The sequence below is a fragment of the Typopeltis vanoorti genome, chromosome 25, assembly GCF_054136105.1.
Source record: "Typopeltis vanoorti isolate ZY-2024b chromosome 25, IOZ_Tvanoo_1.0, whole genome shotgun sequence".
Classification (NCBI taxonomy): Eukaryota; Metazoa; Arthropoda; class Arachnida; order Uropygi; family Thelyphonidae; genus Typopeltis; species Typopeltis vanoorti.
This window is the reverse complement of record NC_143573.1, coordinates 56,065,090-56,092,165: the sequence shown is the minus strand read 5'-3', so window position 1 is coordinate 56,092,165 and position 27,076 is coordinate 56,065,090. Positions and strand designations below refer to the sequence as shown.

The 27,076-nt window shown below is 36.9% G+C and overlaps 1 protein-coding gene across 1 annotated transcript in view; it reads right to left on the bottom strand.

The window, feature by feature from the left end:
• The window catches only part of LOC150092758 (low-density lipoprotein receptor-related protein 2-like), a 599,453-nt gene that overhangs the window by 6,963 nt on the left and 565,414 nt on the right, over positions 1–27,076 (bottom strand). Inside the window, exon 27 of the mRNA XM_090414271.1 lies at positions 16,868–17,080. Within this exon, the coding sequence (XP_090270397.1) occupies positions 16,868–17,080 (213 nt within the window). The remainder of the gene's footprint in view (positions 1–16,867; positions 17,081–27,076) is intronic.

The window sequence follows — 27,076 nt, the reverse complement described above, 5'->3', positions numbered from 1 at the left end:
TGTTGTACTACTTACCCAGGTAAGATAGTACAACACTATATTCAGTCCTGAAGATATTTTCAGGTGCAAACTTTGTTTGCACTCACTGGGGTAAAGGATTCAACTAAATTTATTATAGTCTAACCTAGTGAAAAATAAACTTTCTAAATAATTTTTTGTCTGTAAATTGTGAGACTGGTTACTCATTTTCAACTGAAAAGCCTTTCAAAGACTCCTCTCATTATGACAGGAATCATACTCACATCTTTTCCAATTGAAGGGTACTGGTGTCTGCAGAGAATTTGAATGTGTTTAAGGCAAAGTATGATGAGCTGTGTGTATGACAAAGGGACCTCCTAGATAAGTCTGACTCCATGGAGTCTTAGAGTAATATTAATTTCCCACTGTTCTTCCAACTGCGCAACATAGGCACTTATGGATGATAATGGAACAGCAGATACAACTAAGTAGGTTATCAGTTTTGAGGTAAGGTACTGCCAGGTTTTTCAGTTGTAGAAAATGAAACTTATATTTGGAAAAAATAAAAAGATGTTTAAGTTAAGCAGATTTTCTGTATATAATATGATGGTAATAAAATAGTATATAAGAATTAACTGAGTTTGACTTTTGTAAATTTTCCTCTCAGACTGCTCAGCAACGTATATTGTTCCTTTAAACTTCAATGCAGCTAATTAGTTTTTTTATTTTTTAATAATAGTATTACTAATACTAATAATATTAAAGAATTAAATAATTAATAATAATCATAATTGTGATGAGGGGAATCTTTAAATGGGCTTTTTCAGTTGAAGGTGAGTTAGCCGATCTCATACTGTGGTAACAGGATTTTTTTCCTGGAAATTCAGGTTTTTCATCCCACGTACAGACAAATCTGCCTTCAGGACACATGCAATTTACAGACAAAAAATACTGTTGTTGGTGATGATGGGTGATAGATGGCATTGATGGTAGTAGTGTCGTAGTTGGAGAATTAATTAATAGTGGAGAGGATGAGATGTATTAGTGAAGTAGAGTAGTGTGCCTCCCACAATGAGTCCTTGGACTCCCTGGAGGTGTCACGTAATAATAATTATAATAATTATAAACCTGTAAAAGTTGACAAACTGTGGCAAGTACTAGCACGATATAGATTATCTGCCAAATGGTCGATAAGTGTAATACCGTAGAGCGACTCAAAATTTCTTGTCAGGTATAGATTTAAAAGAGTTGCAGACCACCCACTAGATAGTACACCAGACTAAACACCTTATTGTAATGCTTTAGGAGGTTTCTGGCTCAGCTAGTTAATACTTGTACTGCCACTATGCCACTATTCTGCCACGTGCCTGAAGGAAGTTAAGTAGTGTTATTTCAGGGATACCACTGAATCCCGAGTTGCAGAGTAGTTGAATGGAAGTCTCCATGAAATATATATAATAGCTTAGTAAGGAATATATATTCCATTTCTTTCCAATTTCATCTTGCTTTCAACAACAACAGATATGAAAATTCCAGTACAGAGAAAGAGACTATACATGTAAAAAAAAAGCTATGCAATATCCCATTTCCTTCAAGGGTTCACTTTAGTGAGTACAGGAGTAGCAAACCCAAGGTACCTGATGCTAAACCATGTCTTACTTCATGTAATATACATCTCTTATATTATCTGTAGACTGGTCCTTCCCCTTCTTTCTTATCTTCTTGCTCCTTCTTGAGAAAGGTGACCAGCAAACTCATGAAGAGTACAAGGCTCAGGCAAGAAAGGTGACCAGTATGGAAATAGATATGAAATGAAAATTCATATCTATTTCATAGACTGGTCCTTCCCCTTTTTTCTTATCTTCTTGCTCCTTCTTGAGAAAGGAGACCAGCAAACTCATGAACAGTTCAAGGCTCAGGCAAGAAAGGTGACTGGTATGGCAAGGAAGACAAAATCAGATTATGAGAAGAATCCAGCCAAGCAGGCCAAAGGAAATCCCAAAGAGTTCTTCCATTATGTGGCAAGTAAGAGGAAGAATGCCTATGGAAGATTAACCTTAATGAGTGATGATAGTCACAGTGAGACAGAAGCAGATAAAATAGTTGAATTAATGAGTGACCACTTTACAATGGTATATCATCCTAGTGAGGTTACAGCTTTAAGCTAATGTGGAAACAGAGGTGGATGAATTGGCTGTTCTTAGGATATTGCAGAATCTAAATGTAAATAAAGCTGTGGGCTTAGATGGGATATCAGCTAGGGTTTTCCAAGAATGTGCAAGGGCACTGGCAATGCCTTTGACTAGGCTCTTTACTTTAAGTCTCAGTTCTGGTAGAGGAGTTCCAAGGGAGCAGAAAGAGGGCAAAGTAATTCCTTTGCATAAGGGAGGTTCTAAGACTGCAGCAATAAATTCATCTCATCTGCCTTATCCCTCTTTTACCTTGCAGTGTCAAGGGTTAGTTAATCATCAGACCTCAAATCGTTCACAGGATAAGGTGGTTAGCCCTACACCCCAATGTATCCTATCCCAAAGCCAGTTTGCCTGCTTTGCAGGATGAAAAACCACAGGATAAACTGGGGAAAAAACCCTACTGTCCATGCCCAAGACCGGCTAACTTGGCTATGGCTGAGGAAGATCCTTCAGCTCCTCACGTCACTGACGGGAATCAAACCTAGGACACTCCTTCCCCAGGCATATTGTTGCGAAGTGCACAGCCACTAGGCTACCCGCACAGACGCAGTAGTAAATTATAGATCAATTAGTATCTCAGGCATGATTTCTTGTAAAAGTACTAGAAAAGTTGGTAAAAAAAAAGAGAATTCAAGAATGGATAGATAAAAATATGATACTGTATGATCAACATGGCTTTGTAAAGGGTCAGTTATGCCTTAGTAATTTAACTAACTTTTTATAATAGAGTAACAGCTAAGCTGGATTAAGGAAATGGCAACATAACATGATTGTATTGCCATTTCAGAGCTGGGATAGATTCAAGGAATAGTCTTTCATACTTGTACCTGCTGCGGTGTAATAAACTGGCCTTCTTCTGAGTACAAAAGACTATTCCTTGAATCTGCCTCAGCTCTGAAACTTTCCAGGCCTCAACAAATTTGGGTGCATTAGATTGCCCCAAATTTGGGAAGCATAATTCTAAAATCATCAGCCCAACAGCCAAGACAACCCAATTTAGCCCACTAAGGGACACTGTTTAGAACTCTAGGATTGAATTCTTTGCCTTTCTTCAGCCTCATTTGCTTAGTGTGAGTGCCCGCATGCACATATAATTGTTTTGCAATCCCTAAATATGGCAATGAAACATTGCCAAAACATAGGTAGTTATTAAAGTTTTTTATAATTAATAATCTAGTTTATGTTGTCATTTCCAAAAAAATAAAAAGCTTTGATAGAAAATGTTCAGGATCTCAGTAGAGAAGTCACTACCATACTTCCTATGTCGCATCCTTTTAGCATTTCCACAATGAACACATCACATCCTGGTGAATTATGAATTTTTAATTAATTCATAGCCAATATAAATCTAATATAATGCAACTGGACTCATATCAAACTGGGAAGTGGAACTAGTCTGTTTACTATAACTGGGTCACAAGACTGAATATGGTTTAAAAGATTATCTAAATGTTCTCTCCCATTAAACGACAACTTGCCTTCAACTGTATCTTTATTTATATCTTTTAACAACTTCATCCATTTTCTCTCTCTTCCTACTTATTAATAAGTTCATATTGGCCTTTGTGACCATTCTCTGGTTGTGTTCTTTGCTTTTTCTGATATGCTATTAAACCAGTTAGTGATATGCTAATAAGTTATCTATTTTCGTGTATGCTTTTTACTTGTTTATTATTATATTGTTTATTTCCTTTTACCCTAGTTTCTTTTCATTATTTGGATACTGATCCAGACTCTCTCTCTCTCTCTCTCTCTCTTCTTTCAGCAATTAACTGCATTGCCTTGATGTTCAAATCAATTTTGTTTTTGCTTCTTTTTATTATTATTATTATTACATAACATCTCCAGGGAGTCCAAGCATTCATCGAGGGAGGACATCTACTTTCCATCTCCACCAAGCCACCCGCATCTACTTACATCATTTACACCAATGCCATCTACTGCCAACCACCACTACTAGTATTTTCACAGACAATCACAAACATCCATGCCCACAGCGGGATTCGAACCCCCCGCAGCCTTTTGGCTGGAGAGCAAATACGCTATCCACTCGGCCAACCAGGCCAGCAACCAGGTTTTCGTTTCTTTCTCTCTCTAATCTAGGAAACTAGTTTCATACACTTTCTACAACATGACCTTGTAGGTTAGCTCTTTCATATCATCTGAGCACCTCATCCTAGTAAATGTTGACAGTATCAGTATTGCTCAAAGCTTCTGTGTTAATAGTGACAGTAGTAGGGCTTAGAGTGTATTTGTTTTCTAAGCTTTAATTTTAATGTACTCTTTATAAGATAGCAATCAGACTGTATATCAGCATCTCTGTGCATCCTAGTGCTCTGCACAGAACTTGTCCATTTACTATTAATTTACTATTCATGTGTATACCATCAGGTAAAACCCAACTGTATGTTATAAATATCTTTATGCCTGAAATAGGGTAGGTTATTCTCAGTCAATTTAGCTTACATAACCAGAAGAATTGCTCACCATGATCATTACAAATTACTAATGCCAAATGGACCAATTACTTCTGTTCAGTAACTTTGGCATTTAAATCCTCCAAACTGTGATGTCACCTTTCTTAACGTATATCTTAGTATACTTTAAGAAAGTATGCTAAATATACTTGCTGAGTATATCTTATAGCTGGTTAAAAAAAAAAAAAAAGCACTATTTCTCTCCATCATTTGAATTCTCAGTAGGAACATAACAGCTAACTAAATTCAGAGCTTTAATCTCAGTTTTTAATTCAATAGTTAGGATCCTTTTATTAATGCAATTATATTCCAGATGAGCATTACTAACATTTCTATTAAGTAATAATTCTACACCTTGCTTAAGGTTTCCATCTTCATACTTAAAGTATATTGGATCGAATGCTATATTTCTAATTCCATCTTTTCCTATTCATCTTATTTTCCATAGGGCAAAAATCTCCAACTTGTAGTATTAACATTCTTCAATGAGGACATCAAGCAAAAAAAGTCTTGGTTCAGTGTCCTTATATTTTATAACCCTATGAAAAGAAAAGTTTGGACGAGGTTTGTGGAAGAACGATTTTTTGCTTGTTTCATGGTCTAGCAAAATCAGCCACCTAATTGTATGGGAAAATATAACCTATCTCCCAGCTCTTTTCAGCTTGAGTCAATTGTCAGTGATATCCATTTAAGTTTGGCTATGTTCTAGTAGCAGTGGAATCTAGGTACCTGTAATGACCTATGCTCCTAATTAGTCACCAGCTGTATTATGTATCCTGTGTATTCGTCTACATGAGGACAGATCAAGCAAACAGATGGCCTCAGCTTCTCTTTCACAAAGGGCTATCAGTGCTGCAGTGTTTATTTCATGCCCAAATCCTAAGCTATAACAAAATCCTGTCAGTTTATGCAAGGTGCATAAGCTGATTCTGATATACAATGTTGTGGTCAAACACTACCATCCTGTATACTGGATGGCTTTTTATTCTCTAGTGCAGGGTTCTTGATTCTATTCTTTTATATGAGTAATGATACTCTCTTCAAAAGTAGAGACCAAGAAAATCTTCCATTAGAAAGAGAGAGAACAACAGCAAAGTAATTCTGCAGATTACCAGTTAGATACCGCATGAGACCAAACAATAGTAATACCTCAGGAGGTTTCCTGATCAGCTGTAATGATCTTGTCACCCTATACACTGTAAGACCATGCATGGAAGAGGGCCAGATAGTGTAATTTGAGAACAGCACTCCCAAGGTCATAATATGGCAAGCAGATTGAATGTACTTCATTAAAGGCAAAATGTTCAAGAGTATCTCTTCTCACTGCATGTTCTTGTTCTCTGACTATTCTCCAAAATCCTCATGAAATGAAAACTACTGCAGTTTCATGAAGCTACTGCAGTTTCAAAAAATAACAAAAAAATACAAAACAAAATCTCCTCTGAATTCTTTTCGTTGCTTCCTCACCTCCTCGAAATTTAGGCAACCAAATATGAGTTGGTTAGTCTAAATCAGTGGTTCCCAACCTTTTTCCACTTGTAGAAAGTTTTTTACCTTGGGTATATATTATGTTAAAGATACCAAGCAATTTTATAAGCTAGGTTTTTTAATCCTTTTTCCCAAGTAAGCAAACAGACAAGTAAGTTTGCAGCTGCATGTAGTGCAACACTAGGCAACTCGTGGTAAAGGTGGAGCAAGCTCTGATCACTTTCCTTAGAATTTTCCCCTAATGCAGAGCACATTTCCTTAGAGAAATGTATGAAGCTATGATTTAAGGTAATGGTCACTACCCATATCACCTTTATCGAGGTCTCGTCAGTGGGAGCCAGACCTAAAAATTGCCAAGGGTGAAGTAATACAGAGCTTATAAATATTTTACCTAAACAAGTTGCCATAAGGTGCTTTTGACCTCATTAAATAAAAATCTCAGGATGAGAGTAATATGTGGAAAGTTTTTTACCTTGGGTATATATTATGTTAAAGATACCAGCTACCAAACAATTTTATAAGCTAGGTTTTTTAATCCTTTATCCTTTACTCTCAACCTGAGATTTTTATTTAATGAGGTCAAAGCACCTTATGGCAACTTGTTTAGGTAAAATATTTATAAGCTCTGTATTCTTTCACCCTTGGCAATTTTTAGGTCTGGCTCCCAGTGACGAGACTTCAATAAAGGTCGAAACTGGTATGGGTAGTGACCATTACCTTAATGCATAGCTATATACATTTCTGCAAGGAAATGTGCTCTGCATTAGGGGAAAATTCTAAGGAAAGTGATCAGAACTTGCTCCACCTTTACCACGGGTTGCACTACATGCAGCCGCAAACTTGACTTACTTGTCTATTTGCTTACTTGGGAAAAATGATTAAAAAACCTACCTGGCTTATAAAATTGCTTGGTATCTTTAACATAATACATATCCAAGTTAAAAAACTTTCTACTTATTCCTCTCATCCTGAGATTTTTATTTAATGAGGTCAAAGCACCTTATGGCAACTTGTTTAGGTAAAATATTTATAAGCTCTGTATTACTTCACTCTCGGCAATTTTTAGGTCTGGATCCTGCTGATGAGACCTCAATAAAAGGTTGAAACTGGTATGGATAGTGACCATTACCTTAATACATAGCTTCATACATTTCTGCAAGGAAATGTGCTCTGCATTAGAGGAAAATTCTAAGGAAAGTGATCAGAACTTGCTCCACCTTTACCACGAGTTGCACTACATGCAGCCGCAAACTTGACTTACTTGTCTATTTGCTTACTTGGGAAAAATGATTAAAAAACCTACCTGGCTTATAAAATTGCTTGGTATCTTTAACATAATACATATCCAAGTTAAAAAACTTTCTACTTATTCCTCTCATCCTGAGATTTTTATTTAATGAGGTCAAAGCACCTTATGGCAACTTGTTTAGGTAAAATATTTATAAGCTCTGTATTACTTCACTCTCAGCAATTTTTAGGTCTGGATCCCTCTGATGAGACCTCAATAAAAGGTTGAAACTGGTATGGATAGTGACCATTACCTTAATACATAGCTTCATACATTTCTGCAAGGAAATGTGCTCTGCATTAGAGGAAAATTCTAAGGAAAGTGATCAGAGCTTGCTCCACCTTTACCACGAGTTGCACTATGTGCAGCTGCAAATTGACTTACTTGTCTGTTTGCTTACTTGGGAAAAAGGATTAAAAAACCCTAGCTTATAAAATTGCTTGGTATCTTTTACTTTTTCCACTTGTGTACCCATTTTAAACCCATTTCTATAAATTGTACCCCTTGTTTTTAAAATAGCTCTTTTTAAATACTGACACTTTTGTTCAGTGTCTACCTTAATGTAAAATTTTTACTTTACTTGTTTTTCTGCCATTACTGATTATTTTTTGTGTACCCCTGAACGGCTCAGCACGTACCCCGGGGGGGGGGGGGTATGCGTATTACCAGTTGGGAACCGATGGTCTAGATGTAGTCATTAAAGACTCATAATAGGAGATAACTTCTTTATCTCTACTCTGAGTGTCAATATTCTAACCCTCTATGCTGCTTTGGCCATTTTTGCTATATATATGTAATCTGAATTTTCAGATCTTATCTACTAATACTCCAAATCTTTAGGCTCAGCAATTTTTTGCAAGTACTTAACTTTGCATGCTGCCATATTCAAATGATGACCATTATCCTTTACCATGATTAGTCAGTCTATTCATACCCTCCTTCATAATCTCTACATCAATTACTGTTGCTTTCTCAATTGAGCATCAATAGCAAACAACTGATATTCTCACCTCATCTATTCCCAATATCATTAATGTAAAAAAGTAAACAACAGCAGCAGTTCAAGTACAGAACTCTGTGCATACCACTTAGTCACCTACCACCTTCTATGCAGTGTATACCATTCTTTATATTTTGTCTGTTTACTTCATCTTATCCATATTATCAGCTTCATATCCATTCCACATGCTTCAAGTTAACACAATGGGTTTCCATGTGGTATATATTTTGTCACATACCTTTGCAAAGTACAGCAATGCCATAGTATATAGCTTCCTTTATTACTGTTATTATTACTAAATGAGTAGCCCTAAGATTCATTGTAGGAGGACCACAATAACCATTATTCACACAATTGCAATTACCTCTCTTTAAACTCAGTCATTAATCAATCACCTCCAAATCTTCATTTCACAATGAATTCCACTAATTCATTGCCCTCCAAGCAAAAAAAAAACCAAACAAATCCTGTCCTCACATCATTGCTAACCTGGATTTCAACTTCCAGGGACTAGATTACCCATCTAATCAACACCTGACCTATCCTAATAGGATCTTGCAGGCCAGACACCAACTTGATTACCCACCTCCGAATCCTCACTGCTAAGAAATCCAGACAACCAAATCTAAGCACAATTTTTCAGACTTCTGAACCTTAACTCTGTCCACCATCACTCACCAAATTTATTACAGTTCATTCTCATTAACATAATACTCAGTTTAAAGTGTACAGCTTATTGTATTGAAATGTCAGTTATTCTATCTACCATTACCCCTCACTCCTTTCTGTTTTCTCAGTATCTCCTTCCAGATATACTGCCACCATCACCCCTCTCCTCTTGGTACCTTGTTTCCTTCAGCCCTATAACAGTGTGAAAATGGATGATTGTTGGGATTTATGTTCTTTTTCCATTGTCAGACTATTGCTTCCATACTCCAGATCATAGCACTTGCACCAAGTAAGTTACGGAAATTATCTTTACTGCTTAATAGGGTGGTGAATGAAGGACTTCATTCACCACTACATTCAAATTTTTTGTCCACTATCAAAGCCATGGTTTATCAAAGTGGCTTGTGACAATAACTCCAATCATTCTTAGATATGCTAAAGCACACACAACAAATGCAAAATAACTATTACAATCTGATTTTGAAAGGATCTAATGCAGAAAACTCACCTCCTCAATAGAAGTTATGATTTCTCATCCCTTGCAAATGTCATACAGGTGTAACTTCTGTTCATCTCTCTCTCTCTCTCTCTCTCTCTGCTTCCACCTCTTGAAACAACCATGGTAAATTACTTCCTGGTATAAAATGAAACAGTTTCCCCACATGTGCTTCCTGTGGTCTTTTGCTAGAAGATATTAAAACCAGGTAACTTTTGTTAGCTAGGTTATTTGAGATTCTCTTGATATCTCCCCTGTTGTATCAAAGTTTTGATCCAAATTTAACACATCCTATATCATATTTGCAATATTTTATACTCAGCTGATATCTATTCTTTTCCTATACATGGAACCAAGTTTATATTCAGGCCATTACAAAAAATGAGATAAGTCACTCATCAAACTCTCAACCCATTACCCTCATACCTCAGTCCTCTTTCTAAAATAATAAAGTCATCAGTAGTCAGCATCTTCATTACCTGAAGACTGCCAATTAATCAATGAATATGCCATATGGATTCATGAGACTAGTCATGAAGTTACTTCACACTTATGATTGGTTATAGGATTAAACAAAAATATAATTTCTTTTCAAATTCAATATACATTATAACCATGCAGAAAAACTTTTTGCAACTATCTCTCAGCCAGAGTGTTTAATAAGGTGATAAACATTTTTTACTACTTGTATATGGAAAATATATGAAATATATGTAGATTTAGCCTTTGTAACTGGACTGATCATCAGATTAAATTTGATCACATGATCTGACCAACGTTGATGTAATGTAATCTTCCTCAGTGGTTACAGATTCTATTATACCACACAGTACATTCACTGTGGTCTTCAGTGACTTTGGGTTTGAGACTTCTCTGAGGAAAGTACCTGTTAGTTATTCTCTATTCTTTTTCTTTCTTCCTTCTTCATTGCACTAAGAAGTTTTAATTGCTTCTCTTAAACTTAGAATTTACCATTGCATTACCAACTCCAAATGTGTGATCTGATCCCTGACTGCAACTTGAAGAAATTTAACCCAGGAAATGGCTGAAGAACATGCAAAGTCAGCAGGAAAATAAGAGGGTTGTTTGAAAAGTTTGGTAAATTTTCAATAGACAGTGATGCAATTCATTCATTCATACCAGTGTCAGCACATATCTTTTTTTCATTGCCCCTGGCAAAATTTTAGCCACATACAACCCATAGTTCTGGTTTGGCAAACATTTAAAATGACCGTGTTCGCATTTTTCATAAAAATGGAAAAAGACGAGTTTCATGCAGTGATAAAACAACACTTTTATTTGAAGAAGTGGACGGCTGCGCAGATCAAAGCTGAGTTAGATGCAGTTCATGGGGACTCTGCACCAGCATTAAAGACTATTTATTTTTGGATAAATGAGTATAAACATAATCATAAGTCCATCGAAGATGAAGCGTGCTCCCGACACCCGACTGAGGTTACTATGAAGGAAATGATTGACAAAATCCATGGTATTGTTATGGAAGACCGGCGAGTGAAAGCGCGTGAGATTGCTGAGATTGTAGGCATCTCAACTGAATGGGTGTATAATATCCTGCACGAAATATTGCGCATGAAAAAGTTGTATGCGCAATGGGTATCACGATTGTTGACTGTCGATCAAAAACGCATGCAAAAAGAAATTTCAATGCAATGTTTGCCGATGTTTAATCACAATTTGCAGGATTTTTTACATCGATTTGTGACTGTAGACAAAACTTGAATCCACCACTACACGCCTGAGTCCAAGCAGCAGTCAAAACAGTGGACGGTGCCCGGTGAAAAAGTACCGAAAAAAGTGAAGACTGTTTTTTCAGCTGGGAAGGTGATGGCCACTATTTATTGGGATTCTCAAGGAATTACATGATAATTTTGGAAAAGGGAAGATAATAACAGGAGTCTTGTTGGACCATTCAAAAGAAGAACTGAAGAAAAAATGGCCAAGATTGGAGTGAAAAAAAGTGCTCTTTCATCAAGACAATGCACCATCCCACACATTGGCCATCACAATGGAAAAATTGCTTGAATTGAGGTTCAAATTGGTTCTAAATCCACCGTATTCTCTGGACTTGGCCCCATCTGACTTCTTTTGTTCCCAAACTTAAAAATTTGGCTTGGTGGGAAAAAATTTTCTTTGAACAAGGATGTCATCAAGGCTGTTAATGACTGTTTTGCACAATTTGACAAATCCTACTTTTTAGATGGGATGAAAAAAATGGAAACTCACTGGACAAAATGTGTAGACCTCGATGGAGACTATGTTGAGAAATAAAGGTGATTTTTTCCAAAAAATTTTGTTTAACTTTTTTTTTTTTTTTTTTTTTTTTTTTACCAAACTTGAATCCACAATCCAATGTTGGTTTCTTGCATTGTACAAACAACCTTTGTACAATGCAAGAAACCAACATGCATCTATCAAAACTGCAACAACCATAGAAGCAAAAACTAACCACTATAAGGAAAAACCCCCTCCAGTTATCCTGTGAGCTAAGAAACAATTGACAACAGTCCTCAAAAGACAAAATAAATTTTACAAAAGCCAGGAATGTAGAAATGGGAAGTTGAGTACAGCCCAGAGATGTGTGAGCACTTCCACACATACACACACTCACTATATTTTTGGACAATAAAACATCTAGCACATATTCACTAAAAACACTTTAAGGTGGTACTGTATGGTATTAAAGAATCTGTAACCACTGAGGAAGATGTCACAAGAGACTTCCAAACTCACAGACTATATTGACTAAATTAGAGCATATAACTAAATCCTCTTAGTCATATGCTTCGAGCAGATAAATGGCCACTGCCTCTCATCCTTGTGGAAATGAGCAAATGATGCTGAGAGATCTAACCTAAATACCATCTATGACCTGGCTATTAAACCAGAACCAGAAGAAATTTGACAGAAAGCATCAAATGGGCAATGCTGCCATTGTGAAAAAAAAAATTCAGCCACATGCAATGCTGCTGAAAGGCCAATTTTCACTGTATTAAATGTGGAGAAAACCCTGCAATGGCTTCCTGTAAAAAATCAAAAGCAGAACCAGCTAAATATGCCAACTGATTATTGCTTGCATGTACCCAAGTCAGAGGGTTGGAAGCAATACTTAACCAAAAAAAAAAAAAAAAAAAAAAAAAAACACCAAAAGAAAACCAAAGATCCTCACCAATAACTGCACAGGCATTCGCAGAAATGTTAATAATTCTCCAATGGCACACCAAACCACTCAAGCATGCACCTCATACACAGAGGTGGTGGTGTCAAACCACCAGAGAAAAATCAAATCCCAGAATCCAAAAAACCCCACAAAGCTGCAATCGTGACTGCCACTCTGGATGAGGTGTTAATCGAGTTCAGCAAAACAAATCCCAGCCAAGACTGCAGAAACAAGTTCCTGAGACTTTAACAATCCTTTCTGCATCAATTGATGGTTAACAAATATAGAAAGCCCAATCCTCTATTAATTGTGTACTAGAGAACCAATGGTGTAGGAAACAAATTGCATGAACCACAAGAATTTACAACATGCTGCACTGAGATAATCCTTGTAAATAAAATGCACCACTGATCAGAAAAACCCGAGGTTCAGGAACTATGTTCTATACCACAATGTCAAGTCCAAATGCCAGGGAGGAGAATGGCCATCTTTGTTAAACACAATGTAGAGCACAACAAACCTAAATTCCCACCACTATCAAACATAGAAATCACAGGGGTGAAGGTCCAAACTGCAAATGCAAGTCCCCCGAAAATATGCTCTGTATATAACTTTCCAAACAGTTAATGGAAGTAGAGCAGGCTTAATTGAAATTCTAAACACAAACCACTAGTGCTAGCAGCAGGCGACCTGAATACCAAGCACAAAGCCTGGCATTAAGGTACAAGACTTTGTTGCCACCAAGAATATCATGATTTTAGGACCTCCAGAATCCACATACTAGAATGTAGCAAGGCTTACTGATGTTCTTCGAATAGAAATACTTCAAAATATCAAGTACGAATAGCAAACAAGTGTGATGGATAATTTCAGCTCTGACCACAACTCAGTTTTACTCCAACTGGGCTCACAACATAGAAATATCTCAGATTAGCTCTCAATCACTACCTGTACAATTAATGTCTCTTTTACATGAATCTATTGGCCTAGTTTCAACCATTGATTCAAAACCAAAAAAAAAAAAAATGGATGACTCAGTTTTGAGCTTGAAAAGCAGACAACTGCATTAATAGTTGTCACCATGGTGAGCCACCCAAACTCTGACTAACTTCTAGATGAAATTAAAAAAAATTCATGCATAAAAAAGAAGAAGGAGAGAGCAGCTAAGTACCAATACCACAGACTGATGGTGCCAGAACACCAACAAATGCTCAATAGGGATACAAAGATAGATTGATATGCACATAAAAACTATTAAAATTAACAGGTGGAAGTAGAAACTTCAGTCCTTAAACAGAGTGGAAAATGACTTAAATGCTCTGGAAAATAATCAAAGCTCTATGCACAGACCAATATAGCCACACAGACACGTAGAGACAAATTACACTCAAGTGGATGTAGACTCCATCAATAAAGTTAATACCGGGATACACTGTACACCAACATGCACTGGCTACAAAAACCCTATCCAACAGACCTTCCTGTTAAGGTATATGAAACCATCATCCAACTTAAGAATAGGAAATTATCAGGTCCAGATGGGATTTCTAACAATAAAATGCCTGCCTTACAAACCCATAATATAGATTGTTGCTATTATTAACACGTTCGCTGCCAACTATGAGTATACTCGTAGTTCGTATAGGAGCTTCACAAGCCAACTAAGAGTATACTCCTATGTCGATTTACCGACCTCCTATGTCAAACACGAGTTAACCCTTAATATATTTACCTTAATTTGGACCCTTGGATTCTGAGTAAACTGGAGAGCACGTATGGGGGCTTGGTAGAAGGGAAATAATTTCAACTAAAATATTGTATATTATATATGTGCCTCAGAAGCCAACTACAAATATATTCGTATGCCAATTACCAGCCTCCTATGCCAAGCGTGAGTTAATCCGTAGTATAACATGTAATTTGTAAATCAATTTAAAACTAATAAAATCAATAAAAATAAAAACCAATCAATAAAATAAAAAAACTATTTATTTAAATTAAGAATGGTACATTTTAAAACAATTTTCCACGCACAATGGTGGTTGTTCCTGGGAAACAGGACAATAATAACGTGTTTCGCGTGTTCGTTTGTTTCATGTACACACACACACGGCATGGCTTTGTCGGGTGATTCTTTTTTTCTCTTGGTGGTAAAATTTCTAAATAATGAAAATCCCGATTCCTCCTGATATTCTCTGATGCTATAAGCTCATCCATTCCAACAAAAACTGAGATAACTTGATCTCTAAATTTTAATGCAGTCATTGCATTTCAAGTAATCATGTTATAAAATTTATGCGCATTTTGAATGTATACCTCAAAAATGGGAACAAACTATGCCTGAGGAGCGTGGCAGTGAACGTGTTAAGCCATTATTAAAATATCACTACTTCTCAGCATAATAGTATTTTATGGAACGTTACTCCCAAAATCAGGAAGAGCAACACATTTCCCCCAAAACTATCACCAAATCAGCCTATTCTCTTGCCTAGGAAAAATAGCAGAGAGAGTAATACTTATAAGACTGTAGAAAGTCACCAAAGAACTAAATCTCATCCTGGATGAGCAACATGGATCCTGGGAGAATCCCTCCACTGAACAACAAGTTCTCAAAGTCATGCATCACATAAGAGGATATAACTTGAAGTAGCACACAAGGCAATTTTCTCAGACATGAGCAAAGTATTCAACAAAATATGGCACAACGTGCTTTTTTTCAAACTCCTGGAGGCCAAATTTCTCATTGGGGCTGGTCAAACTTACCATATTCTACCTTGGCAATTGCAAACTCTGAATGAAGCTGCAGAAACTCAGACAGTCTGAAGGGGGAAAAAACTCACAGCAGTGTCCCCCCTCCATGGTCCCTGTTATAACTTCTGCTCTTTAATATGTATGCAGCTGACATCCCATGCACAGTTGCCACAATAGCCCTACGTGCAGACAATACTGCAATACTGGTACACTCCTTCCAACCTAGATTGGCAACTAAAAAACTAAAACAAAATATTACAACAAGAACAACAGTTCAAAAAATTATGAATTGATGCCAGTGCAGACAAGAGCACTGCAGTGCTATTCACAAGACGACGACTATCCCTAGAGGGTAAAGCAGTTTGGCAGCTCCATTCCATAGCCACAGTGGCCAAATACTTCAGTGGTAGAAGTATTTGGCCACTGTTGCTAAGGGCTTTGCTTGACAACTTAAGTCAATCATGTCTGTTCTAAAGCAAATAGCACAGCTATACTCAACTGACATAACTGGCTAAGCAGGAACTTAACCTTCTTTACAAAATCAGGCCAGCCCTGATTTACAGCTCACCCACCTGGAGTCACACAGCAGATTCAGTTAACTTTAACAAACTCAGATAATCCAAAACAAATATTTACAAATGGTGTTCAATGCACTAGTTCACGAGAAACATACAGCTTCACCGAGAAGCCAGTAAGAGAGGGGAATTAGCAGTAATGTGTTTCCTCAGGTTGGTTCCAGATAGTTCACCGGACCAAACCTGATGGTAATGTGTCAGGAGGCTTTTTGATAGAATCGATAGATAGAAAATAACAGACAGCCGCTTGCTCAGCCAGATCATTCTCGGAAGGGAGTTCATGTATAGCAGTGTCACATCCACATATAGACATGATATTGGGCACTGCTAGTGAGGGAGTCATGTGCATAAGTTTTCATCCCTACTACATCGCATGTTGCCACTCTGCAAGTTTCAGATGTTATCAACATTGAAAGACACCATCAAAAATAACACTGCAGTCCAGAAAAATACTCCCACAAAAGGAATAACAAAAACATCCAAAAAATTAACTTTTTTTTTTTTTTTAAGCGACCATATTTCATGCAAAAAACTTCCAGAGCAGCTTCCCCAATAGTTATGGCCTCAATACCGAGGCCATTATTTCAAAGTCATGTATAGATGTTCAAAATAATATAGTAAGGAGGAGATTATTTACATGAAAGTGAATGGCAAGTTGAATATGTTGTCAGAAGGCGAGAAGATTTATTTAAGGAGAGATACATCAGGTATTGTATAAGATGTGATGCTTGTACACATGTAAAATAGCTTTTCTTCTTAAAATAATATCAAATTTTAGTAAATCAAAAATATTACCTTTTCTGTCCATTGAAATCTGTTTGCTCTATTATATTAAGTCTGATATCAGTCCAATATATTTTCTGTACGACATGATCAACAGCTAGTGCATTTGGCCAATAGACTTTTGTGGATACTATAATTTGTCTCTGGATCCCATTCATTTCACTTCTTTCTATATATCCTTGATAAATGCCTTCACTTTTACTCCATGTGCTCCAGAACATATACCTAGAAAGTTGCACAAAAAAGGTCACATTTTCATATCAATTATATGAAATGGATATAATAGATATATTATATCCATTATCTATTATCAACCTCACATATGAGAAGTTGCAAAACCTGTAGCAAGTTGGTACTATTTATGAGCAGGTGGTAAAGAAGAAAGAAAGAACATTGATGTGTTTTTTGAACAGTTGGAGGTTGTAGTCCCCTGGGAAGTCTGTGAAGAAAGCTATTCCAGAGCATAGAAGTAGATAGATTGAAAGAGGGAAAGATGAGAGCTGATTTGGTATGTTTGTTTGTTTGGATTTGAGCAGTGAATGGATGTGGCCTAGCAGTTGCTGTGCATTTATGGGCCCAAAAAGTCTTAAAAGCATAAGGCAGAAATAGTATATTCTATGAGAAATTAACTGAAGTGTGCCTGTGAAAGAGAGTTCAACAATTATGTAGGCTATTCAATAAGTAATAAGACTATATTTATACAGAAAACAGATTACCTTTAATCGTCATCATTTACATGGTCTTTTTCAAAGTAACTACTGTGAGACGCAATGCATTTGTCCCAAAGTTGCGTCCACTTCTTAAACACATGTGAAAGTCCGTTTTTTGAGAGTTCTTTCAAAACCGCCTCAGCAGCTTTTACACATGCTTTGTTGCTTTCGAAATGGCGGCCTCTTAGTGGTTTCTTGAGCTGAGGAAACAGCCAGAAATCGCACAGTGTGAGATCAGGACTGTATGGAGAGTGTGGTAGGATATCTGTGTTGTTCTTCTGCAAAACGTCCACTACACAACCAGCAATATGTGGCCTTGCATTATCGTGGTGCAATAAGAAGCCATTCTTCAGCAATGGATGCTTCCTTTTGACGTGCTTGATGATAATCGCTGCTGTGTTGATCATTGTCTCTGTGATGGACGTTGAAGGTCTTCCCTCGTTCAAGATCTTCCACATTTTGCCTTCCTTCCTTAAACGTTTTATGCCAGTGAAAAACACTTGCCCTCGACATTGCTTCATCGTGGAAAGCTTCGCATATCATGTTAAAAGTGTCCGATGCTGATTTTTGCAAACGCACACAAAATTTAATCGCATAACGCTGTTCCAAGGACGCTTCCATTTCGAAGACTGGTTGCACCTCGTAGGCATGCCGAAACAAGCTTGCGTTTAGTCACGTGACACTCTGGCACATCAGCCCATATACTAGCTATCAACCTCTTTTGTTAATACAGATAGCAACATTTCTTTATTCCACAGAAATTAATATTGTGATGAGTGGTTTCGCCACAGTAAAATTAGTCTTATTACTTATTGAACAGCCCACGTAACTACACTGTCCTCTTCTGAATGGTATTAAGCATTTTTTGTGAAATTTGTGGTGCACTGTCCCATATGTGAGAACATTATTCTAAAGTAGGGTGGATTTGGGAATTTATACAATGATGGTCACTGACCATCATTGTTAGGTACAATGATGGTCAATGATTGAATGGTGGGCTTTTGTGAAGGAGGTGAATGTTATAGCTTTCTCCATTATTTCTGGTTAAACCGAGTTCAACGATAGGATAATTTGATGACTGGCTTTTATCTCCTGCTTTTGAAAGGTTGAATCTTTATCATAAACTGCTCATCATATGTCTCCTCTAGCCTTACATTAGAAACACGTCAGAAGAATCCCGAATAGCTTGGATGCTAACAAGTCTTTGTTTCTTAATGGTTTCATCTACCCCTCAATTATGCTTAAAACTTGTGATACAGAACCTACCATTCATCACTCTATATGATCTTCATCTTTCACAATCATCAGGCATATAATATAGGTATGGAAACAAATTTCCATTCCTGCCTGTCTCATCCTCACCTTTATGCAGTCCATCATCTTGTGCTGCTGCAATCACATCTTCAACCTCAAATCCATCTTCCTCTTGTCATACAATCCATTTATTTCAGCTAGTAGATCAGAGTCTACTAGCTATCTGAGCTAGTAGACTCTGATCATTTACTACATTACCTTCTTGATGTGCCTTCTCAGAAAACAATAGACTTTCTAAATGCCCAATATCAAATCCATTCAAATGTAATCCATCAGCTTTAAACCATTCAAACTTCCCTTCAAATTCACTCCACAGATTTACAAATTGAAACCCCTTTGCCTTACACAACTCATCTTGCTATTCATTATTTCTGCTCTTCTTCTCAATTCACTGTTGTGATATCTGGGTAACATGCCTATGACTTTCTCAACAACACTATTCTTCCTTATCAGCTGCAACAACTTCCTCAAGTCTCTATCAACATTATTTATCTCCCCAACTAAGCAATTTGTGGCCATGACTACCAATAATTTTGATGTACAGTCTTTCCTTTTCTGCAACGCAGATATTTGCTTCATTGTTCCACCAGGAAAGCATGTTTTGTGCACTTTATTAGTAATCACATCTCTAATGATTGAGTCACCATACAATAATATATGACTATCCTTTCACTCTTTCTTCATAATATTAACTTCCTCCTTCACATTATCATCAGCCAATCTCTTCTTTAGATGTTTAATATCCTCTTCCAGATGTTTCATTTCACTTTTCATTTTCTCTAACTCCTGCCTAAGCTCTTCTACTACGGTCCCGATGTTTGCTCCCATTTCAATTGCTCTAATCTATCAAGACACTTTTCACATATGTTAACTTTCCTTCTTGTTTATCCAAACAGTCCACAAATCTTTCACACAATTTCACATATTGAATTCTCAAAAGAAAATCCAATTATTGTAAACAACTGATCTCGGAACCAAGATGGTAAGATATCACATTGCTTACTGTAGTGCTACTGAATAACATGTCAAGAAGGAATTTCCAGTCTTTTGTCTTTATTAGTAAGTATTGAACAGGTAAATCTTGAATTTTTGCAATTACCAATACTTGGAAGGATAAATTAATTTTTTTAATTATATTACACTCAACATTTTGTCATCCTTATCAGAAGATAAAGAACATTTAATTTAATAATCACAATCACCAGTAAATACAATAATATCAAGTTTCACAGACTACTATCTTAAGAATAATGTGATCAATTCTCGACTCACTTAAGTGTGACAAAAATGATAAAAAAAATAGTATTATTTTTTAATTGTATCTTTTTATAATTTTTACACAGTACTTTACACACATTACTCATCAAACCATGCTTAAACTTAATGTTTCCATACTCATAATATATTTCACCCAGCAACCACTGTTACAAAAAACCTTATTGTTCCCCTTGCAAATACCCTCCTTATATAACTACCAGAGATGGACTTTTGTTCTGTTCCTATCTCTATCTACTATATGGAGGTGTCACGTAATAATAATAATAACAATATTTTTCTGTGCTAACCTGGTATAAACCTTCATCAACCTATGTCTCAAGTATATCATGCCTGTCTTCCAGGCTCTGAAAACGACATTCCCTCGATCTGTCATCATACCCAACATTCCAGAGACTCGAAACCAGTTACACTTCTCTAGACTCTTTCCAAAATATTTTCATCATTTTAATAATCAGGTGCCCAAATCTGTGTATAGAGATCCATATATAATCTAACAAATGTCTTACAGAGTGGAACCACAACTTTTTTACTATATGTCAATCTCCTCCTTATCATTGTCATAATTTTATTCTCACAATTCTAGCAATACAGTCCATAAATCTCAAATTGTTGACTATCATTGTACTTGGACCCCTATCTTCATCCTCTTGAAGATATCTCATCAGTTTTATACACTGCAACTCACACTTCAAAATATTAAAATGTTACCTCAATCACACAACCTCATTTAATAATTTAATAGAAAGAAGAATCTACCGTGGAGGGATACAGATGGGAATAATACTGATATTGTTAATGACTAACACAAGATTTCAGCAGTAAAACTTAATAGGCTATCGTTACTTCAGAAATGGATTGATAATAACTAATAATAAGATGATAATAACTAACTGTACTCTTTTTCAGGTTATCTTGGGAGTAAAAAAGATATATTACAGGCCGTACCGCTTCTGATGGTAGGGGGATATTAGTTCACTGTTATTATAGCAACAGTTAAGTGTGTCGCATTTATAACTAAGCATATGCATAGAAAATCCCCTAAAAGCCATCTTTGCCCAAATCACACCATTCTACGTATAACATAGAATGCATTATGATTGCTAATATGAAATTGCATTGGCCAAGATGACTTTATATGACTGTGTGGCCTTTGGATTTTCTGGAATTAACAGATAGGCTGTAACAAAGTAGATGTCATTGTTTATTATAAACTGGCTTAAGATAGGCAGTGATTGTTTACTCCATGAAGTGAACTTCACTCATCACAATGCATATTTCTGAACATGACATTTTTGTTACAATAACATATACACTCTTATCCCTTCATTAATTTAATGAGAAAGCTCCTCAACACCACTCAGGTTGTAGGTAGTATCATTTACTGTGAAACACATTTTCCACCACCTCATCTATCAGTCCATCAAGGGCCCAGAATTTTTCTTCTTCTTCAAAAACATGGACTATGCAACTTTTCCATGTTCACTCAGTAATTTTTTGAAATCCTTCAATGATCAGTCTTTCAACATCTGAAATTTTGAAAGTTGTATTTTTAGCATGCAACATGCCCTTCCCTTAATTTGTGCCCAGATGAGTTCTATGGGGTTCAGTTCACAATGGTATGGTGGAAGATGAATAACTGTGTGTCCTTTCTGTTTGCCAATACTGTCAATTGATATTTTTGAAACTGATTCTTGACATTTGCCACCAAGTTCAATAGTTCTGTTTTCACAATATCAGAAGTAAAACCATTTCCTTTTTCCTTCAGCCACTTCTGAATTTTTGCGTGTAGATGGCACATTTTCCAGTTGGACAGAATGGTAAGGGTGCATTGTCCATTACAATAATGCTCTTAGGCTCAAAGTTTGGCAAAACCATGTTTTGTGAACCAATGTTCATAGTGCTTTCCATCCATTTCATTAGGATAATCGCCTTGTGATTCCTGCACTCGTAAAATTTCAAGGGTCCCTGGTACAAATCTGTCTTCGCTGCCAGCATACATTTTCAGGCCTGTTGTTAAGCCCAACAAAAATGCTTGAAGAGCACTTTTTACTGTCATGTCCTGGAGAACTTTAGTGCAGGTGTGACCGGTATTCACCCAGGTTTCATCTGTATGATCAATTTTTCATCCCTTGCAATGATATTTCCTGATAGGACACAAATACTGGCGATGCCATAAAATTATATCTTCCCTTTCAAGTAATGCCAATGATTGCTTTCTTGTGGCATAAACAAAACCAAGGTCTTTTAACAACTGGTATTGTTAATAAAATGTGAGGGAGATCATCATCGTTTACAGCAGTCATTACCTTATATATCGTAGGAATTTCGTTCTTTCGGAAGAAATTATGTACTTTCTGATAAATTACTAAACAATTCATCAGGTAAAGGTGTCGTATTTCACCAAGCATGTGCATAGTCCTACAGCACTAGGCCTCTTTTTCCCTGGCGTATGCAGTTGTCCTGTCATGGTCAATTCCTTCTTAATGTGGTATACTGCTTACACCTGTCTCTTCTGCTGTTTGCTTCACAATACTGCCCACTGTTTCATCAGGATTTCTTGTCCATAAAACAGCATAAACATTTAGTATGATGTGCTTTTCAGAGCTTCTCAGAGGTTTGCCTTTAGGATGCGTTACTAATTTAGGACTACCGTGAGTAGGAATGCAAGAGCCAACACCACTAGTCATCTCTGCCATGTTTAGGGTAAAGTCAGCAGTCGGCAGAGACCACGTGATAGATAATTGCATTTTCCAAAAATAAGTTCCCTGTAACAATTTAATGATATGAAACATATAATTCTTGCATTGGCAAGTAAGGAAGTAGTAAAATAATTATATACAAAGTGCCACACGATGTGATAATTTAAAAAAAATTTAAGGAACTATTTTATGCAGCATAAGCCTATAGTACGAATGGTAAGAAAAGCTGGAAATGTAGCTTATTCCACTACTTCTAAGATAACCTGAAAGAGTATAGTGACTTTCATCTTCCAGATACTATCCCTCCTAAAGGCATTAATGAATTTAGGCGCAATCTTTGTCTGCACACAAAGTTTGCACCTGAAAGTATCTTCAGGACTGGGGTAAAGTGGTACAACACTGGGCGACTCATATAGGAGGGGATGACCTATAGGAGGAGATGACCTTGCTAATGCTTCTGCCTTGGTATCTCCACTTGGGCCTGGCTCCGACTGAAGAGACCTCAATAAAGATCGAAACTAGTCTGGGTAGTGAGTGGCCCTTCCCTTAATGCATAACATTATACATATCCGCAAGGAGATATGTTTTGCATTATGGGAGATACTGAGATAGGAATATTGGTAGCTTGCTCTACCTTTGCAAGGAGTCACCCGGTGTTGTACCACTTTACCCCAGTCCTGAAGATACTTTCAGGCGCAAACTTTGTTTGCACACACTTGGATAAAGGATTAAACTAAATTTATTATAGTCTGACCAAGTGAAAAATAAACTTTCAACCTCCTAAGGCATCTTTCTCATACCTATCACAGCTCCACAGAGGTCAACTCAACCAGCAACATGTCTATCACAATGACCTTTGAAGTTATTTACACTACCTGCATTCACAATGCACTTCAACAATGCATTTCATTTGCTAACAACTCTCCACAAAAAAAATCTACTCCTCTTCCATCTTCATCCCATTTTTATAGAACTTCAAGGGATGGCCTCTCTTTCTTCCCATCTTAACATCCACTCCTTTTTATAATTCCTTCTGTATTAATTTGATAAAAATCCCTTAACTAACTTGAAGGTCTCTATCATATCTCCTATCAGTTGGACTGGTTGGCCAAGTAGTTAGCGCATCTGCTCTCCAGACAAAAGGCTGCGGGTTCGAATCCCACCTTGGACATGGATGTTTGTGATTGTCATTAAAATACTAGTGGTGGTGGTTGGGAGTAGATGGCATTGGTGTAGATGATGAAGGTAGTTACAGTTCGTTGTAATTGATGGATTGAGTTGTGGAGTTGGTGCCCTCCTTTGATGAGCCTTTGGACTCCCTGGAGGTGTCATGTAATAATAATAATAATATTAAAATTATTATTATCATTATCCTCAAACTTCTGAAATCAAAGATTCTTTAAGGAAGTCTTTGCACACGTGCAACAATCAAATTCTGAAACTTCTTTACTGTTTCCACACTTTCAGGTGAAATCTAATCATCCATCACTCTCCAAACCAAAAAACTTTCTCTTCTCCTATGCAAACACCATCTTTATACAACTTCCTGAGATGGCCTCTTGTTCTTCTATTGCCTCCCTCAATTCTATGAAAATCTCTTCTGTGTTAACCTTTCAATCATATCACCCTTGTTCCTCCTTTTCCTCCACAAAGCTCTGCAGATGCCATTCCCTTAATCTATACTCATGCCAAACATTCCAGAGAAATAACACTACTTATAGGTATCATTTCTGGGAAAATTCCCATGTTACTCCTCTAAAATAAACTATTATTTTAATGGTTAATATAACCTACTTCGTTTAGGACTGCCCTTTTTTTACAATGTCATTGGTTCTTTACCCAAAATTCAAGGGCATTACTGAAGTGTTATAAAACTAATATATGAAGAATAAAAAATAGGAGAAATTTTGGACATAAGGAGACAGAAAACAACATTTAGATGTTTTCTGTCTCCTTATTCTGGTGATGTGACTTCATATGCTGTTAAGATGTTCAAGAAAGGGTTTTTTTGGAGAAGTGGGGAAATTATTTGAAAATACCTAGGTTTTTTAATATATGTATAAATATTATTATTATTATTATTATTAATTGTGGGTAGAGGGCGTTATTAGTTTCATATATTAATTTTTTAACACTTCAATAATGCCCTAGAATATTGGGTAAAGAGCCAATGACATTGTAAAAAAAGGGGTACTCCTAAACAAAAGTAGGCTATATCACCAATTAAAATAACAACATTACCTTGATGATGATTCTTCCTTGAAACATTTCCAAAATCTCTTCATTTTCTCAAAAAACCAGCAGACTAAATCTATACAGAGCAATCTATATATGGCATGATCAAGGTTGTGTACAATGAAATCATAACCTCTTTACTTCTACCAGTCCATGCAAAATATGTTGTGGACATATGAGGACACACAGTATTATTATTATTATCCAGGCCTCCATGGAGTCAAAAGACTCATCATGGAAGGTTGTTTTTAGGAAACACAAAGTTTATCATACCACTCCTTGAACACAATGACCATTCCCACTCCAAACACTCTCTCAGGCAATGCATTCCAAGGTTCAACCACCCTCTACACAAAGAAACCACTCCTCACCCTCTTGCGCACAACCTCCTTTTGTAACTTCCAGGGATGGCCCCTTGTCATCGCTCCTTCCCACTGTTCCACCAAGTGAAAGAACTTTCCAATGTCTACCCTGTAACTGCCTCTCAATGTCTACCCTGTAACTGCCACATTCCCTCAGTCGATCCTCATAACTCATATTGCACAGTCCTGAAACCATCGTGGTTACTGCCTCTGTACCCGTTCCACAGTCAATTTATCCCCTTCAAATCCTTGGGACCAAATCTGAGAACAATAGTCTAAGTGTGGTCTGATCAGAATCTTATACAACGGAATGATAACTCTTTTATCTCTGCAGGTCAGCGTCCTTCTCAGTATTGCAGCAATCCTGTGAGTTACCCTTTGCAATATGGTCCCTAAATTTCAGTTTTCTATCAATCATCACCCCCAGATTTCTTGTCTCCTCTACCTCCTCCAATCGAGTACGCATCCTTTCATCGATGGATCCCACACCTCAAGACTTTACATTTTGCTGCATTGAACCGACACCCCCATTCATTTGACCATCTGTCTAGTTTATTCAAATCCTCTTGCAGGGCTGCCACATCTGCACCATTACTGATAATCCTTCCCAGTTTCACATCATCCGCAAACAACTGGGTGTCCCCATGCAATCCATTAACAATATCATTCATATAAAGGTTGAACAATACAGGTCCCAGTACTGAGCCCTGTGGAACCCCACTTGTAACCTTCTCCTTCCTTGATATTGCCCCACCATACATAACTCTCTGATACCTATCAGTCAGCCAATCCTAAATCCATTTGACTAACCAGACATTTAAACCAATGTGCTGCAACTTAAATATCAGCTTATCATGTGGCACCCTGTCAAATGCCTTTGCAAAATCAAAAAAAAAATAAATGGTAGTATATGCCTTTCCCTCATCAACTGCTTTTTTTACTTCATTATAAAAGTCATTCATATTACTAAAGCAAGAGCGCCCCTTAATAAATCCATGTTGATTCTCACAAATAACATTACCCTCATCTGCCGAACCCTGTATATAGTCCCTCACTAATTTCTCCAAGACCTTAACTACTGATGACACACAAACAGACCTATAATTAGACACTTCCAGTCTGCTACTTATGCAGACTGCAAGTGCCCTCATGCAGCAGCACTATCTTACCTTCCTTCCATTCCCTGGGTACTTTTCCCGCAACCAGACTTTTATTGAAAAGCCAGGTCAATAGTGCTGTCAGTTCTTTAGCACATTCTCCAAAACCCGTGATGAAATACCATCCAGTCCAACAGCTTTACTGGTATATCCAGAGTACTCAACCTTAGTACTCAGGATATACCAGTACTCAACCAGAGTACTCTTGCACCTCTAAACCTGCCCTATCTCTCTAGTATTAAAACCTCCTCCAGGATGAAATACTCCAATAAAGTGCATATTGAACAACTTCACTATGTCCTCTGCATCAATCACTCTATTCCCATTTTTATCCCGCAATGTCATTTTTCCACAATCGTTTCTCTGCCTACTGTGGCCACATAGCTAAATAATTCTCTAGGATTTTCTTTGGATCTTAGTGCCAGTCTCTTCTCATATTCCAGTTTTGCCCTCCTCACCATTTTGG